At 41.3% G+C, this 19014-nt stretch overlaps 1 protein-coding gene across 1 annotated transcript in view; it reads right to left on the minus strand.

The window, feature by feature from the left end:
* Gpc5 (glypican 5) overlaps positions 1-19014 on the minus strand; it is a 265521-nt gene that overhangs the window by 228844 nt on the left and 17663 nt on the right. Inside the window, exon 3 of the mRNA XM_051195748.1 lies at positions 8448-8609. Within this exon, the coding sequence (XP_051051705.1) occupies positions 8448-8609 (162 nt within the window). The remainder of the gene's footprint in view (positions 1-8447; positions 8610-19014) is intronic.

A 19014-nucleotide genomic window follows, 5' to 3' on the forward strand; every position in this document is an offset into this window, starting at 1 on the left:
CTGGGAATCAGACTCAGGACCTTATGATTGAAGGACAAGCATATCACCTCCAGACCTCCAAAGCCCCCAAATATACTTTTCAGAGTTCACACAAGAGTCTGTCAGTGTGAACATGATATTAGAATTAGAAATGTCCCACTACTGATAATGTTTCATGCAAAACAAGCTTGCTGCTTTTACCTAGAATATAGGAAGGAGATTGGCCCATTTTCCATAACTAATAGCAACCTGCTGACACATATTTAAAACATTTAACTCTTCAAAGACAAGAGCAGTTGATTATAAACACCCTGGCTACTATATGGAGATAACAAACTTGTCCTGCTGGGAGATGAGGAATCTACTTGGGTGCCAGTAACAGAGCATCTAGGCAATGCCTCTTGGTAATTCATGATTGGTCAAACTCACAGTAGCACAACACAAATCTGAAGGAAGCAATACAGGTAGGGAGGGTTAGCATCCGAATACTGGGTACAATCCGAATGTCTTGGTACCTAGTAAGCACTGGACAGGCACAATGAAACATTAATAAAGGGTAAGGAGAGAGAAGCAAAGCATAAGGGGAGAGCAAGAGAGACAGGGAGTGAAGCAATCTTTAACCTCCTGGAAATTTCCCCATGCTAGGTGCCACACATTGCTTCCCTTGCTCCAGCAGCTCCTTTAATTACACCTGCTGCATGTCTGTCTGCACCAGGCGCAGGAGTTAGAGCAACAAGCTTTTGATCAAGTATCTCTCGCTGTTAAAAAGTATCATTATTCATGGGGGAAAGCCCATGAGGACTACACAAAGAACTACGGGCAACTAAGACATGCTGAGAATGAGAGAAATGTCTTCCCCAGGGGAAGAGCACACCAACTTGTTATCCCATATCAAATTGCCATCAGCACGGGAAACATGCATGAGGTAACGTTATACAGACCGAGTAAGATATATACGTATGTGTGTGTACATGTGTGAAATTAAATATAAATATATTCATATAACAATTAATAAAAAAGAGGTCATATTTGAAAGACAGCAGGAGGTATATTTGGAGAGGTTAGAAGGAGGGAAAGAAGAAATGTTGTAATTGTATTATCATCTAAATATAACATTTCTAATAAGACACTAAGGCTGAGGGAACATTCCAGAAGAGAAGGAAAGAATGTAACAGGCAGAGGATGAAGAGGATTGCTGTGACATGCGGTCTCCTGGATATCATGTGACTATCACAGCCATATGTGGTTATGTCCATAAAACACACTATACATCAGTGCATGCATAAATAAATCACTGGTTGTAACACTTTTTGAAGCATATTTAAAGCAGGCAATCACTGTCATCAAAGGGAAAGGCACTCACGGTTATCCAGAGCGGTTTTGCTTTACTCATTAGCACTCTGTAGTCCATGCAAATGAGGCACGGTGACTTCTGGGCTGTGACAAGGGCAGTGCAGTAGACATGAGGACATCAGCTTGCTCCCTTCAGGTTACAAAATGCTCCAGGCATGACTGCCTCACAAAACAGTGACAACTCAAGCCATCGCACAGAACCCTCACAGCAACAGTTTTTGAATGGTATTTTGTTAATTATGAGAAAATACAACTGAGATGAACTCCAGTAAACTTTTTATTTTTAGAAAGTAGTGTTGTCCCTGAAGCTGACTCTGGCCTAACAGCCTACACACGGCATACCCTAGTAGACAAGAATCAACGTGAATTCTACACAGGATAAACCCATGACTCTTCCAGTAATGGGCTTGACATCTTTTCTCACTCTTGTTATCCTCCAGCCTCCATCTACAGTAGACTGGAAGACACTAACTTCACAGATCCAAATAATAGTCTCTGCTGGCCATAAGCAAGGACTAATTATAAGACTTGCGTCTGTAGAGTTCCATGGGACCAGCGAGGGAAAAGGCCACTTCATACCAGCCAAGCTCCTTCCAACCCAACACCACTCTTTTAAGCAACAACTGTAAAGGAGGCTAATTCACAAAGCTAGAAATGTGAATTCTCCAGAAACTCATCTGCCCAGAGCACCCCCAACCTGGAGGCCTAACTCCAGTTGCCAGCTTGTGTGCTGGCCTCGCCTAGTCTTGCCTTTCTAACACCCAGGCCTAGCTCAGTCCTGAAGACTGTGCAAGCCCTGCCTTGTAGGCTCCCCTGGACCTGATCTGCTGCTCTAATCAAAACCCAACACTGACAATTAGGACTCACCTACCCCTTCTTCACTCTTGATCAGAACGGAACCAAATGTGGCAAGAACAAAATCAGAACAGAGGCAGGATGGAGCCTCACGTCAGACACACAACCAAGTAGAGAGATCAGCGTGTCTGGGTCACATCACAAAACCACAGGCTGTCTGTTCCCCTGAAACCTACCAGGTCTATGGAAATGTTCTCTGACGGGAATTCACCGCGTGATGCCCAGGGCACAGGATTTAGGAGAATAACCATAAAAATGATCGAAGAACCCAGAGTGTTTATAGAAGACACGAACAGGCATCTCGGTGAAGCTAAAGAGGAAGGAGGAAACTGGGTAAACTCCAAGGATGTACAAGTGTTAGTGTTCAGGCATCTGCGCTGGCCTATCCTTGGGGTTCTGACAGGATACACCCTCAACTGCGGCCACTAAGAGCACCACCTGTGCACATTCACTGTGTTCCCTTTTAAAGGGGCCCGCCCACCTCCCATCCTCCTCTCTCTCCCTCTCCTCCTCTCTCCCTGTCTCTCTCTGCCTCCCTTCTCCTTTCCTCTCTCTCTCCCTCTTTCCTTTCTCCTCTCTCTTGCTGCTTGTGACCCCAGAGAACAGTCCCTCCCCTTCCCTTTTCCCCTTTTACGATCCCATTCCTTAATTTAAAAAACAAAACACACAACAAAAACCTCTGCTTGAACCCTGTCACATGGCATCTTTCTCTCATGGGCCGATTTTCTTAAACATAACAAGTATATGGCTGAGTGAAAAGACAAGGGAAATTCAAGATATGGAAACCGAATTCAGGAAAGAGTTAGAAATACTGAAGAAAGCTAACATTCAAATGAAGAAGGAGTTGAAAAAAAAAATAATTCCATTAGAAAAATTGTGGAAAAGTCTTACCAGTAGAATGAGTTGAATATCCATATCAAAGTAGAGGAACTGGATGGCTTAAAGAAATAATATTTAAGATATGGAGGAGGACACTAAAGGGATATGCAGGAACTTTTTATGACCCTGAACAGATGAAATCTATGAATTGTAGGCATAGAAGAAGGAGAAGAATCCAAGGCCAATGGCTTGCAACAGATCTCCAACAATCAAGGAACATCTTCAACGTAAGGAAAGACAAACCTGCACGTGAACACCAGACAGGACTGGACAGGAAACTCCCTGGAGTATTATAGTTGAAACACTAAATATACAGAACTAAGAGACAATATTGAAAGAAGCCAGGGAGAAATCACATCCTCTATAAAGTAAAACACATGAGAATAACAGCTGATTTCTCAATGGAAACTGTAAAGGCCAGGAAAGCCTGGAGCAATGCATTCCACGCTCTAAGGTAGCACAGACACCAACCCAGACAACAAGCCCTGGTAAACTATCAGGCATAGTTGATGGAACAGGGAAAACTTCCCACAATATAAACAGACTAAAATAATTCACACCCATAAAACCAGTCCAACAGAGGATACAGAAACTATACTTTGGACCGATGGGAAGTCTAGCATAGCCAAGAAGCTATGGATAAAAAACAAATGAAACTGTAAATACTGAAATATGAAATAGAATAAGAACACAAACTGCAAGATAACGGTAATCAACACAGACCTTTCAATGGGTATTAAATACTATGGCCTCAGTAGGTTAGCTGAACAAATTAAGAAACAAAACCCAGGGGCTAGAGAGATGGCTCAGCAGTTAAGACCATGTGCTGCTCTTCCAGAGGACCTGAGTTCAATTCCCAGCATCCACATGGCAGCTCATGACTGTCTTCAACTCTAGTTCTAGAGATGCAAAGTTTTACTCTTCTTAATCTTTGGCCTTTGTGAGGGGACTATCACACAGCTCCCAAACAAATCACAAATGGTATCTTATTATTGCTTGTGAATGCCATGACCTTAGCTTGGTTTGTTACTACCCAGCTGTTTCTTTTTTAATTATTATTTTTTTCTTATTTTACATATTGATCCCAGTTCTCTTTCCCACCCATCCTCCCATGCCCTCCTCTGACTCCCCTATCCCATCCCCCATCCACTCTCCATGGAGGGTGATTCCTTCCAGGAGGGATCATCAGAATCTGTCAAGTCATTTGGGGTAGGGAGTATGCCCTTCCTCATGCCTCTAGGGTAAGGAAGTATCCTTCCATGGGGAATGTGCTCCCAAAGTCCTTTTGTGCACCAGGGACACATCCTGGTTCCACTGTCAGAGGTTCCTTAGACTGCCCAGGCCTTCTAACTGACCCGAGTTCAGGGGCTCTGGGTCGGTCTTGTGATGGTTTCCCAGCTATCAGTAGGGGGCCATGAGCTCCCCCTTGTCCAGGTCAGCTATCTCTGCAGCTTTTCTTAAATTATCCATTTACCTTTTGTCACTGGGCTTTTATCTCTTTCTTCTGTATATCTTACTTTCACTCTTACTCTGTGGCTGGGTGGCTGGGCGGGTGGCTGGGCGGGTGGCTGGGCGGGTGCCTGGGCGGGTGGCCCCTGACATGGTCCTCACCTTACTCTCTTCTTCCTTCCTCTTTTCTACTTCTATTTATACTGTCTGCCTGCCAGCCCAGCCTATCCTTGTTCCGGCCTCGCTATTGGCCGATCAGGTCTTTATTAGGACCATCAGATGTTTTGCACAAGCAAAGTAACACAGATTCCAGAGTTAAACAAATGTAGCACAAACAAAAGTCACACACCTTAAAATAATATTCTGCCGCAGAATCCAACACCCTTTTCTGGCTTCCACAGGCACCAGGCACACAGGTGCTACACAAACATATATGCAGGCAAAACACTCATGCACATAAAGTAAATAAATTTACCTTTTTAAAATCTATCTTTTTGTTGACTTTAATAAGTTAGTTTATTATTTTGTTGATAAATAATAAAACTTGGCACCTTCAAAATATGTACCACCTTATACTAAAGTGATAAAAAAAAAAATGTATTCCAAGTAGCTAGAACCAGGATGTCACCATCCTAATATCTGATAAAAATAGGCTTCAAACTAAAACTAATCAGAAGAGATAAATAAGGACACTCCACTCTAACCAAAAGAACAATGAACTAAGATGTCATTACGATCTTAAGTCTACCTGCATCAAACTCTGGCACTCCCCATTCATAAAAAGTATACTGCTGGACTTCAAAACACAGATTAACACCAACTTAGTAATTGGTTTCAGTACTCCACTTCCTCCAATACACAGATTATCTGAACCAAAAAAAATTAACAGGGGGAAAAAAACAGAATTAAGTGAATTTATAGATCTGCTAAGTACCTGTGCTCAAACAACAAAGCACACACACTCTACAACAGCCCCTGAAGATCCGTCAAAAAGGACCTCACTCTGGGACACAAAGCAAAGCTCAGCAAATACAAAAACAATCTCAAATAACTCTGTGCACCCTTTCTGACTGCAATACAGCGTGGTGTAAGATCAGCTGGGCACTCTCTAGCAACTACACAATTCGTGGAGATTAAAGAACACGTTACTGAACAATGAATGTGTCAAAGAAGAAACTAAAGTATTACAGAAACTAGACACAAACGAAATCACACACAACAAAATCTCTGAGGAAATTCGAGTGCATGTAGCTACTGTTGTCCAATGTTTGACAAAGACAGCATCTTCAACAAATGACTGGGAAAAGTGGGTTTCCGCGGTGAATAGAACAAATTCAGACCCATGTCTTTCAACCTGTGCAAAAGTAAACTATAGCACAATAAGTAAGAGACCCAGAGACAGATATTGGGGTCCAAGCTTCAAGCTGAAGACCAGAGAAGCAAAGCAGCCAGCCACTAGCTCTCACCTCTACCTCAGCTCAGACCAAAGGGGTGATCCTTAGACAGCTCCCAACTTCACTGCTCTTCACATTCACTCACACTGCTATGCTCTCCTCAATGTGGTTAGAGACTCATTCCCAGACTGAATGCCAGCTCTGAGACCCTTCTCCTGTCTTCTATACCTCTCCAATGCTGGAATTAAAGGCCTGTGATTGCAGGTCCTGAGATCACCTTTGTGTGAGCTGTTTCTTGTAGGACTAAGTCAATTTTGTGTAGTCAGTGTGGCCTTGAACTAACAGAGATCCTTCTACCTCTTAGTCCTAAATCCTGGAATTAAAGGTTGTGCTTTCTGAATCCTCAGGCAAGCTTTAACAAATCATAAATAATACATCACCACAATAAACTCTGAAATGGCATTAAAGCTAGAATATACAAAGAACTCAAAACATAAAGAAGCAACAAAACTTATGATGCAATTTATAAATTGGTTACATACAAAAGAAAAACATAAAAATGACTAAGAAATATCTGTAAAAGTATCCAATGTCTTTAGCTATTAAGAAAATGAAAATTAAAACTACTTTAAGATATCATCTCGCCCCAATCGGAATGACCAAGCTCAAGAAAACAAGCAACAATAAGTGTTGCCAATGCTTATAGCTAATTGTAAGAGCCTAAGTTCATCTGTTAATAATAGCACCTGCAACTTATTAAACAGAAAATAACAGAAGACTACAGACACTAAATGACAACTGGTATGGACTGATGGTTCCAGACCTTAATGCCCATTTTGCTACTACGGTGGTCATCACCCAGCCCTTAGCAATACCAACAAAGATTTTAAGTAGTTCACATCTTCGTGCTTGATCCGTTCCAGATTTCACAATCTTTTGATCTTTATTGATTTATTCAGAAACATGTTGTTAATGAAACTCTGCTAAAATATCTTTGAAAGAAAAAAGGTATATATGTCCCAATGCTAAGTGCCTATGTGACAGCAACTGATGGCACTGGGCCCTTGCCTGCAGTCAGTGCCACTGATTAAAGGAAGGCATCATTTTCCATGGTCTCTCTGGCCACCTGTTCTAGAAAGGATTAACTTTAAGGCTAGAAAATGAGAATTCATAAGTAACACTCTCCATGCAAACCTTTTCATTGACTGACTCAAATACACATTTTAAGAATTCTCCCCAACTTTGGCCTTACCTTCTCAAGCATCTGACTGTGGACCAGGAACTCCCTATTTGGCTTGGACTTTTAACTTCAAAATATGTTTTCTATGTCACAAAGCTCCCATTATCATGAAAAATAATAATATCACTTCCAATGGGCACCTAAGGCTTTCTAAGTTTGCCAGTTTGGATCACAAATCTGTTTAAATTGCATGTCAATGAATTCCTCCTCCTTACAATTTCTTATAAAGAAATCCCATAGCAGAAATGAAGCTACATCCTAAAACCCCTCAAAACATGGTGGAGCCAATAACTTAGAATCTAACATTTTGTAATTTCTGAAGGAAAGAAATCACCAATTCATCATGAGCTACATTTTAACTCAAATTGAATTTTATTGTGATTTACTGCATTTATTTTGGTTACTAACTATAATTTAAAAAATCAGCTTTGTGCTTAAGTTATGCATGTAAACATGCAAATTACTTGCATATATTGACATTATTATATTTACCAGATAGGAAGACTAACAAACGTATATCCTATATGGAGCAGAAATTGTAAATTAGTCACGTAAGCTAATCTTTTTTTCATTTTAATCATAGGGACAATAATGCCTTATAAGAGAGAAAACAAATTAAACTATTTTATTGCTGTAATAAGGACTTTTACAGAAAAGACTGAAATAAGAAAATGGTCATCTATCTTTCAGTATGATTTATAATTTCATATCTCACTAATTTTATGTGTCAACATGCTGTTTGAGTTATGGATGAATTCTGAGTTTATCGAGACCTTAAACATCAATTAATATCTCCTACTTTGCAATTTATCAGTCTTGGATGCACTTATTATCTAAAATCTGTATTCTACAAAATTCACATGGGGTTACCAGAAAAAAACTCAAGATAAATATTTCTTCAATTCACTCTTTAAAATAAACCTATGATTATCCGGGTTAAAAAAAAAATCAATGAGATTTCATGTTAATTCTTTTTCCCACAGGATCTAGTAAATATGTATTTCCACTGAGGTAAAATGATAGGTGAATGTCATCAAAAACTAGAATAACTCTTTCTACAAATATACACATTTCAGTGGATTATTTCAACAACACAAAAGTTTCTCTTGTTCAAATTTAATATGCACTCAGGAAGGCGCCATACATAATTTATAATGGCTAGAAAAACAAACTTTATTTTATACCAGAATGAGACACAATTACAAAGAAATAAGCCTAGCTCATTTTACTGATGTTGCTATCACAAATAAATGGCATAACAGGGCTGGTCATTAGTGCCAGAACTCAGATCCATCTACCTTGAAAACCAGCTGCATTTCGAGATATTAGCAGCTTTAATGTTGAACTGGATGTCTGAAGCACCTGCTGCAAATCTTGCCGAGCTGCAATCTGGTACCTCTCCTCCATCTTCCTGGTACAGCATGTTGGGTTTTTGGACACACAAACCTGAAGATCAGGTCCTAGAAAACAAATGGTATTTTCCACAATGACTATCAGTCCATTTAAGAAACATAACAGGGCAAACATTATGACCAATCCTGCAGGCAAGAGGTTTGTGTATAGTGTAGGAAACTGAATCTCCACTGCATTTGCTATCAGAAATCTGCCTATCATCGTACATTGAGTCCTGTATTCTTGGGATGGCTAAAGATTCATACCATATTGTTCCATAAAGGTATTCCTCTTTGAACTAAACATTTGAGCAAACAGTTGATAGTTTAGACTATCCAGATTTTACAAAAAGTTCACTGCAAGTTTGTTTTAATTGTCTTCTCATGGTTTTTCTTTTTGACAGATAGTGTTCAGAGCACCCACATTTAGTGTTGCACTATTATTACTGAAAGGAACAAGTATAAAATATGTTCATATGAATACATATGCACACATATATGCATTGTGCTGATGTAACAGCTGCCTTTTGTTTTGTTTTGTTTTTTGTTTTTTTGTTTGTTTGTTTTTTGAGACAGGGTTTCTCTATATTCCTTTGGAGCCTATCCTGGAACTCGCTCTGTAGACCAGGCTGGCCTTGAACTCACAGAGATCCACTGGCTTCTGTTCCCAAGTGCTGGGATTAAAGGCGAGCGCCACCAATGTCTGGCTATAACAGCTGCCTTTCAAGCCCTTCCTGCACACTCTCTGCAGGTTCTTTATTAAAGTTGTTCTTGAAAAAGCCAAAATATGCTAATTCTCTATTCTTTCTGCCAGCATGTGATACCAACAACTCTAACAAAATTGACTTTAGTTTTCTGAACTTAAACAACAAATGACATTATTTGAGCATTTTACGAAGCTAAGAAGCATCAAATATTTACAGACATCTCAGTAGGTAATCAGTTGGCATTCTTTAATTTATCTTACCTAAAGATATACAAAAGCAAATTCAATTTCAAATAGTAAAGTTGATTGGAAGAAGGCAAAAGCTCTCTTCTCAGATTTTTTTTTTTCCTAAATGGAAGAATTGGGGGATTAGCATTCAGGAAAAAAACAAAAACAAAAACACGATAATAAATAGGAAAAAGAAGCAACAAATATTGGAGCACATAAACCTATTTGGTGTAACTAGGAAGAGTTTCAAAGTAACAATAGTAGATTATTACAAACATGACTCCAGAATGCAACACTGTTTTCTCGCTCACACCCTCATGCTTGGCCTAGAAAGCCAACCTGAACCACACACCACCGTGTGCCTGAATAAGAATGGCCCTTACAGGCTCATGTACTTGCCAGGTAGTGATACTCAAATAGTAGCACTATTTGGAAGAATTAAAAGGATTAGGAGGTGTGGCCTTGTTGGGAGAATGTGTCACTCCCCTTTTCTCAGCCGATGGATCATGACAGAGCTCTCAGCTACAGCTACAGCACCTGCCACCAAGCTCCCACCCTGACGGTAGAGGAGTAACCTCTAAAACTGGAAGCAAACCCTTATCTTCCCAGAGGACATCTCATAACCTCTCAGGAAGCTCAAGTCCCCATAGCTATAAGGAGACATAGCTCTCTCTAAAGCAATTATCATGTCAAGGTTTTGTGTTCTTTGATGTGATACCTAATTAATTAGCTCTCCCACTAATACTGAAAAGCCCAAGTGGATCATTTTGCACTCATCAATTACGCCAGTGACCTAGGACATTGCCCAGTAGATCATAAACAGTCAATAACATAGACGCATTGCATCCTCTAATCCTTACTTCAACTTTACTGACACATTTCATGTACAAAGAAACAGAGTTCAAAAGTGGCTTCAGACTTCATTGTTTGAAGTTGAGAATGTAGCCCAGTGGTTGAATGTTTGCCTGGTACATGCTAGGCCCTGGTTCAATGCCCAGCACCTCAAAAAAAAAAAATGTTCCTTTTACATTAGTTGCATAGGGCATCACACACCTGGCTCAGGAGATAAAGACAGAAGGATGAAAATGCAAAGTCAGCCTGGGCTACAAGTATGCTCTAGGATAAGCTGGACTACATAGTGAAATCCTATCTCAGAAAAAGGATGGAGGAAAGAAGGAAGGAGGGAAGGAGGGAGGGATGGAGGGAGGGAAGAAGGAAGGAAGAAAGGAACCCAATTGTGCAGTGTCATGCACCAATAGACCACAAAACGGTGCAGCTGAAATGTGGAAACAGGCAAGTTGATTTGCAAATCATAATCACCACCATTATTCTCCAAGAGGGAAAGCAAGTCTTAAACCTGTAATAAGTTAGTTTATGACCATAACTGGCCATTTCCTCTCCCTACTTAGAAAGGAGGCATCTGGTTTGGAAAGCTTCAAAATAATAAATTTAAGGTTAGGAACTATCAAATGAGATGTATTCAAAATAAAGCAGTCTAAAATATAGTTATAGTGCAGTCATTTGCCACCTTGCCCATTTTTAAATGATGGAAACTACAGTTAGAAAGATGCTACAAATTGTTCCCACTGCTGTTCTAAGCAGGTAGTAGGGAATCCCCTACTAGCATCTCAGAGTAAACACGACACCCTTGATCTCCGTGGATATGTACTCCTTGTTAATGAATGTCTGCTATGACTGAAGCTTTCACTTACAATCTTGAAATTTTATAATGGTAGCACAAAACTAAATTACAAGTCAATCTGACCTATGGTACCACAACTCAAAGGGCACCTTCTTTTTAATCACTATCATCTACCAGGTATGTTTAAATGACTTAAATGACCAATGCAGGCAAAAAAAAAAAAAAAAAGAGGATGATTTTTAAAAGAACCTCTCCCTTTATTCTTATGCCTGTGCAAAGAAAGACAAGATTCTAAACTAAACAAAACCCTCAGGGAAAAGATCAGACAGTCCCTGTTCACAGCATTAAGTACAAAGGACAAGATACGATGCTTGCTGATAACTGCAGTTCTCCTATTGTAAATAAAGCAAGCATTGTGAGAAAGCAAAGCCAAAGAGAACACAAAGATACACTACAGGAAAAAGGAAGTCCCTTTCTATCCTTCTTTCTAAGATATTAAAGCCTGGCTTCAAGGAACGTGGCATAATCCCAACACACTCTGGAACAGCAAGACAGCCCTGGCTGCAAAGCAGGTGTTGCGTTCCCGAACAATAAATGCGCACTCTGCAGGGAAAGCTAACAACACAACAAAATTAAAAATAAAATAGTAAGCACTTCACAGAAGGAATCATCAGCCAGGATCTCTCTGTGTTCTCATCCAGAAGCAGCAGGATTGGTTAATTCCTGTCTGTTCCCAACTTAAAACACTCACAGCCAGCAGCCTGCCAAAGTATTTATTTATTATGTTAAAACAAAAGCACAATGAGGCATTGTGCTAAGGCAGTGATGGTAAGAGAATGGTTTTTCACTCTTTCTGTATCCTCATATATAACCAGAAAAATTCCTTAAAAATTAATGAAAAACAAAAAAGAAAAAGACAAAACAAAAATCCTCACAACACACTGTATAATAGGACATCTCCAAAGCCTTAAACTACAAACTAGAAAGAAAAAGCTATTCACAGCAAGATCTTTACAGTACATAAGGGAGGAAGGGAGGGAGGGAGGGAAGAAGGGAGGGAGGGAGGGAGGAAGAGAGGTTCACAAATGGGTAGGATCAATGATAACTTTCTTCCAACCAGTGGTATGCATTAACACCTATCAGCACTATGAAAGTTAGCTATTAAGGATAGAGAACTCAGGTCAGTGCCAGCTTGACTTCTGCATGTCCTGTTACACCAGTAGGTGGTATGTTCAACAATAAGGTCTTACCATCAAGTTCTACATGCTAACTAAATATTGCATGTAATATGTCCTAACAAGACATGAGTTTTATAGGAAAGAGGTCATGTTACCAACTATGCAATGGATACCGTGAAAGTCGTTCTGAGGAAATTCAGTGAAGGATGAAGATATGCTCTACACGGATGAGCCTTTATTTTCTCAAGTTCAGTGCAGTCTATATTTCTGATGCAGGAGAAGTCTGAATTTCACCTGAAATGGATATAATGATTCAGCTAACCCTGTCAGTTGTAAGCATATAGAAGGAAAAACAAACTCAGTTTCTGCATTTTCAATGGCTTCAACTTCAGTTTGATCATTTTTTTATACAACTATATTCAGTTGACTGTCACAGACATGAGCCAAAAATTCAAAAATATAATACATTTATATATTTGATACCACTTAAATAACCTGACTTGAGAATGGGTGTGAGAGCCCCTTTAGGGAAAGACGGACAGATCAGAGCAGTCCTCACCCCACAAACTCTGAAAGGGCTCTTTCGGATGACAAACCTCAACTTGGTTGAAAAACTTTCAGAAGGAGACTCAAAATGTAAGTGAGCCAGGAGAAATAGAAGGATGCTCAGGCAAGTTTCCAACTAGCTGCCCACCAGCCACACATGGCATGGAAAACTAAAAATGTTCTAGATGGTGAACTTCGTAGAGTTAATGGCCTGTCACACTGTCAGTTGGGCAGTCTAATTAGCAACTCAAGGAGAAAATCAGCTAAGGGCATGCCACACCACTGAACTTCCTACCTCCCTTCCCTTTCTGCTTCCTTTCTTTTTCAATTCTGACTTTTAAGACACGGCATCACCACAGAGCTCAGGCTGACCTAGAGTTCGCCAATGATCTAGACTGCTCTCAACCGATGGCGAGCCTCCTACTTCTGTCTCCCAAGTCTAGCGTTGCTGACGCGTACCACTGTGTCTGTCCAAGTAGTCATTTTTTAAAGTCTTACACAAGAACAATAGAAAAGAACGTTCTTTAAAATTAGAAAATCTATTTTGAACCTGTCCTGAAGCAAATATGCAAACAACAACAACAAAACCTAAACAAAGTAACAAAAATGAATGGCTGAAAACGCTGTGTGGTATATCACTATTGTTCAGTGGGTTCTGTAGCATCACGACTAAGAGACTGATCTGATTTGGGGGAGGGGACACCCCTTCTGCAGCATGTCTGTTGTGGGCTGTGGCTGTGTGTGAGATTTGACATCAATGTTTTCTGTGGTTCCATTTTTTTTTTTTTTTGTTTAGTTTTTGTTTGTTATGAATTAGAATTAGAAAACAATTGAGGTGATAGCTTGCATGGAAGAAATGAAGATAACTTCTTTGTGAAGACTCAGCTGGGAGAAACGGGGGGGGGGGGGCGGGAGACACACAGGTAGTGATGTAAGAAGAAACGAGAGAAAAAAAACAAAAATTGAGAGAAATCAAAAGGAATGAAAAATTCTGAAATCCAGTGGCAACAAATATTAAAAGGAGGTGAGATTCCTGCAGGGGGCGACGAGAATTTAAAAATGCACCTGGGGTTGGTGGGAGGAGTGGAGGGCAGACCTGCAGTCGGGATGCACTGAGGGTAAACAAACAAGAGACTATTAAGAGCATCTCATCTTATCCTGAGAATCTGTGTCAATACGGGTTTAAGTGGGCACTTGTGAAATATTCACATCTATTTTGAGCTCCGCCCTATATTCTTGGAAGTGAGGATTTTGTGGCAATATCTTGCTTATACAAATAGGGCCCGTCTGGTGGTCAGAGAATGGAGCTTACCATTAGCTAACCATAGAGGTCTGGAGGTCTGCACAGACAGACAGGAAGTGAGGAAGCTGGGCAGACACAGGATGTAAGCAGGGAGAAACAGGAAGTCGCTCTCGTCTGCTGAGATGCTTAGGAGGTGAGGTGTGCCGTGGCTTGCTCCTCCTCTCTGATCTCTCAGCGTTTCTCTCTCTATCTGACTCTGGGTTTTTATTATCCAGACATATTAAGAACTCCACTTACTGAGCCGTACTTCTAGAGTAGAGTTTTAGAAAGGGAGGAGTGATGCGCAAAGGGGTCAAGACCAGGCTGGAGAACCCACAGAGACAGCCGATCTGAGCAAGTGAGAGTACTGGGATGTCAGTCATAAAGCTGGGGAGCCAGCACTGGACCAAACCCGAGCCCTCTGAATGTGAGTGCTAGTTAGGAGGTCTGGGCAGTATGTAGGACCTCTGACAGCAAAACCAGTGTTTATCCCTAGTGCACAAAAGGACTTTGGGAGCCCATTCCCCAAGGAGGGAATCTCTCTCCACTTCCTCCCATGGGGGAGGGCCTAGGCCTTCCCCCAAATGATGTGACAGACTTCGATGAGCCCACATGGAAGGCCTCACCCTTTTTGGAGATTGGGAGGGGGTGTTGGGGGTCAGCAGGCGACATGGTAAGTTGGGAGGAAGAGAGAACTGGGATTGATACTTAAAATATGATTGTTTCTAAACTAAACACAAAAAAAAATTCCATTTACAGGATTCTTTTCTATATGTAATAAAACCAAGATTAAATAAAACCCCGTTAATCTTGAATTTGAAGAATGAATAAAAATTATCACAAATTTTATCTTTAAGAAGTACATTTCCTAGTTTCTTAGGAAAGACCTAGAAATATTGACTCACCATAGAGCAGCATTTCTTAGCTGGTAGGTTGTGACCCTGTTGGGAGTTGCATATCAGCTATCCTACATATCAGATACTTACACTATGATTCATAGCAGTGGCAAAATTACAGTTATAAAATAACAACAAAATGGTTTTATGGTTGGGATCACCACGTATGGAACTGTATTATTAAAGGGTCACAGCCTTAACAAGGTTGAGAATAACTGTTGTAGAGGAAGGGCATCCCCAGTACCCAGGTTATGACCATGAAATAACATCTCTTTCAAGAAGAAATCAGCATTTCTTAAAGAAATGGCTCAGGGCTTGCAGAGGACCTGAACTTAGTTCCCAGAACCCATGTCAAAGGTTCACAACCCCTATAACTCCAGCTCCAGAGGTTAGGATACACCTATCTAGCCTCCACACACCCCTGAATTCCCATGCCCATAGCACACATAGAGTCACACACACACACACACACACACACACACACACACACATACACGCAAATAAAAAAAATCTTTTAAAAAAAAATAAATGGTTTGTCCTAGGTTTTGGGTAAAAAAATAAATAAGATACTAGCTGCTCAAAGATATTATCTATCTGCTGGAAGAAAGGTCCTATCAGGACCTGTAGCCCTACTAGAGAGATCTAGAATGGGGCTAGTCTGGCAGAACTACCATAACAAAAGGCCTAGGGCCGTGACTTAACGGTCAGAAATGACTTGTCTCCATTCTCCAGAGAAGAAATCCAAGAGCCAGGTGGTAGCAGAGCTGGTCTCTCTCTGACAAACAGATGGCATCAGCTCCCTGTACCTGTTAGTCATATTCACCTTTGTCTTCGCACAGCGGTCAGATGGATGGGCCCTGCCCTGCCCTTCATAACCTCCTTAGAGTCAAGAACTCCAAACACAGCCACTTGGGGCAAGAGCTTTAACCTGACTTAGGCAGGGCCACATTCAGTCCATGACAAAAGAAGACTTCCAGAAGTTAGAAAGTATGCTTTACGAAAAATCATGATTTTCATAAAATCAAATGCCCTGAAACAGTTTGTAATCAATATTTTATTGAAAATAGAGTCTTCTCTCATAGATTACACCCCAATCACAACCTTCCCTCCCTCCACCTGCACCCTAGCTCCACCTGCACCCACATACACATACCCCGTTCTGCCCAGATCCACTACCCTCCATTACCTCTTCAGGAAAAAAGCAGGCCTCCTAAAGACAGCAGCCAAACAGATCAAAACAAGATACAAAAAGACAAGGCAAAAGACCTCATATCGAGGCTGGGTAAGGCAACCCAGTAGGAGGAGGAGAGTCTCAAGAGCAGGCAATAGAGTCAGAGAAACATCCTCTCCCAGTGTTGGCAGTCTCACAGGAACACCAAGCTAACAGCCACATCATATACACAGAGGACCTGGTGCTGACCCGTGCAGACCCTTGCAGACCCGTGCAGACCCATGCAGACCCATGCTTCAGTCTCTGTGATCCCATGAGTCCTGCTTACTTGATTCTGTGTGCCATGTTCCCCTGGTGACCTCCATCCCTGACTCCTACAGGCTTTCCTCCCCCTCTTCCATGGGGTTCCCCAAGCTATGAGGGGAGGGCCCTAATGAAGACCTCCAACTCAGTCTCTCTCTCTCCATAATGTCTGACGGTGAGTCTCTGCACACATTCCCAAATACTGCAGAAGGGTACCTTTCTGGTAATGGCTGAACAAGGCACCGATCTATGAGTATGGAGAGTACCATTAAGAATCATTTGATTGATTTTTGTTTGATTGATGTTTGGTTCTACACTATGTCTCTGTGCTATCTAGTCTCCAGTTCCTGGAGTCTCCAGTCAGCGTAGGGCATGGGCCCCCTCTCATGGTGTGAGCTTCAAGTTAAATCAAGCATTGGATGCCATTCCCACAAATTCTAAGCCACCATTGCCCCCAGAACATCTTGCAGGCAGGACAGAAGGTGGGTGGAGGGTTTTACGACTGGATTGGTGTCCAGGTTCCTCTTTTTTTAGCCTGAAGAGTACCTTCCCATACCAAAGAGAGTAGGATGTAGGACTAAGGCTCAAGCCCCAGCCAGCCCTCTCTACACTCAATGAGCCATATGGATGTTGTCTTAGCCAGTGGGGCCCTGCTGTAAGTTTTGGACAGTGACACTCTGTCCTGTCATCAGCTCAGGTTGTTTAGGGATTCCCATAGGGGACTCCCCTTGTACATCTCCCCAGTCCCGCCACGAAAGCTTTGCCAGGCTGCAGAAGATGGCTAGTTCAGGCTTTGTATCCTCCATTACTAGGAGACATCACTAGGATCACTCTCCTAGATTCCAGGAAGTTTCAACCACACTAGGTCACTGTCTCCCAAGTGATCCCCAATTCCAAGTCTCTCTCCCTACATTCTCTCTCTCCATGTTCCCACATAATCACTATGTGGGAGTTTTCACCAGTGGAAACTGGTTAATAAAGGAGCCATTATATACCTTGCCTTCCAAAAGCGATCTGTGCCAGGGCATTCAAACAGTAGATGGAGCAAATCTTTCTTTACAATAAGGTGTTACAACAGCACCGCCTATCAAACTCAAACAAATTAATAGACAACACCATTAATTATCAAATAGCTGCTCAAACAAAAGGAAAAGAAAAGGTAGCTGACACGAAGCCCCTTTTGTAACCTTGCCAAGTACCAACCTGAATTTAATCTCACCTTAACCCAACTGCCAAACTATAGCAAATATGAAGGACTAGGCATTCCATTTATCCCACACCCTTGGTATGCAGTCAGCGATATATAGACTGTGGGAAAACTCCAAACGCCAAATGGCCCAGATCCTCAGCAGATTTGTAAGCTGAAGAGGAAGACAGAAAGAAAAGTAATATATATCACAGGAGTCACACAAGAGAGGGTGGTTCTAGAGACCCACTGCTTAGCATTGTGTTTGCAGACAATCATAGTGTGCCACGGCATCGAAGAGAATTTTGTAGTTGGGCTCGAACTCACAGGAATACCGGGAGGTGCAGACAAAGTTCCTGTTACGTGTGTGTTTCACTTTGTAATGCACGTTGTGTAAGGGCTGCTAACGGGAAACACACATTCTTTTTTATTTCAAATACATTCCTCTGCCAATAAATCTATGAGATTTATATAGTTACTGATGCTCTCCTGTTGATAAATATTGGAAATGTCCTCAGTACCAAGCCACAAAGATAATGGTGGGTTTTGTGTTCACCACAGTAGGTGATACATGTTATGAATGCTGCATTCCCTCCTCCTACCCTCCAAGAAAATCTTCTTGTCAAACATTTGGAAACTGGCAGGAACCTGTGAGGTGCTATGATAGATCACCCTCCATCAAGGTAGGTTTGAAGATATTTGAGGCTGTGAGACTAGCAAAACTTCTAAAGGTGGCAAGGGTCCCCTAAGATCAAGCCACTTCTTTCTCCTGGCATTTCTTTAAAGGCCCGTCTCACTGGAACACATGTAATTTTGATGCGATCTGTGGTCACACAAGGAAAATTGAACGGCTCAAACATAGCACTGTATTCTATTGGTGCAATGGTTGTTTCAGAAACAGCTAGTCACAAAAACTAACTGCAATAAGCACTTGCCAGGGCTCCAGGAGAGCAAAGCTTTCACTCTTCTGCAGCCCTAAATGTGAAGGTGCAGAGGTCGCAGCCTGCGGATTCCACACTCATTCTCTCAAAGGGCATTTACCGCTTTCTTCTGTCACTTGCAACATCAAGCTATGTATGTAACTAGTACACCAGTAGCAAGGACTTCTGGGGTAAGGGCAGGCCACAGCATTTAATTTATTTTAGAAATTTAAAGAACTTTACACAGCACAGAATGGTAGCAGCATACTTCCATGGGCTCCAAAGTCCCCTGTCCCCAGGCATCTGCTTTGTTGCAAGCTTTGTTTCTGCCTATGCTTTTTGTTACAGGCATACTGTAAGCAACTAAAACAAAGCCCAGCACAAAAGGTTTTCAATAGAATATTAATAACTTTCTT

The sequence above is a fragment of the Phodopus roborovskii genome, unplaced genomic scaffold (genome assembly GCF_943737965.1).
Source record: "Phodopus roborovskii unplaced genomic scaffold, PHOROB, whole genome shotgun sequence".
Taxonomy (NCBI): domain Eukaryota; kingdom Metazoa; phylum Chordata; class Mammalia; order Rodentia; family Cricetidae; genus Phodopus; species Phodopus roborovskii.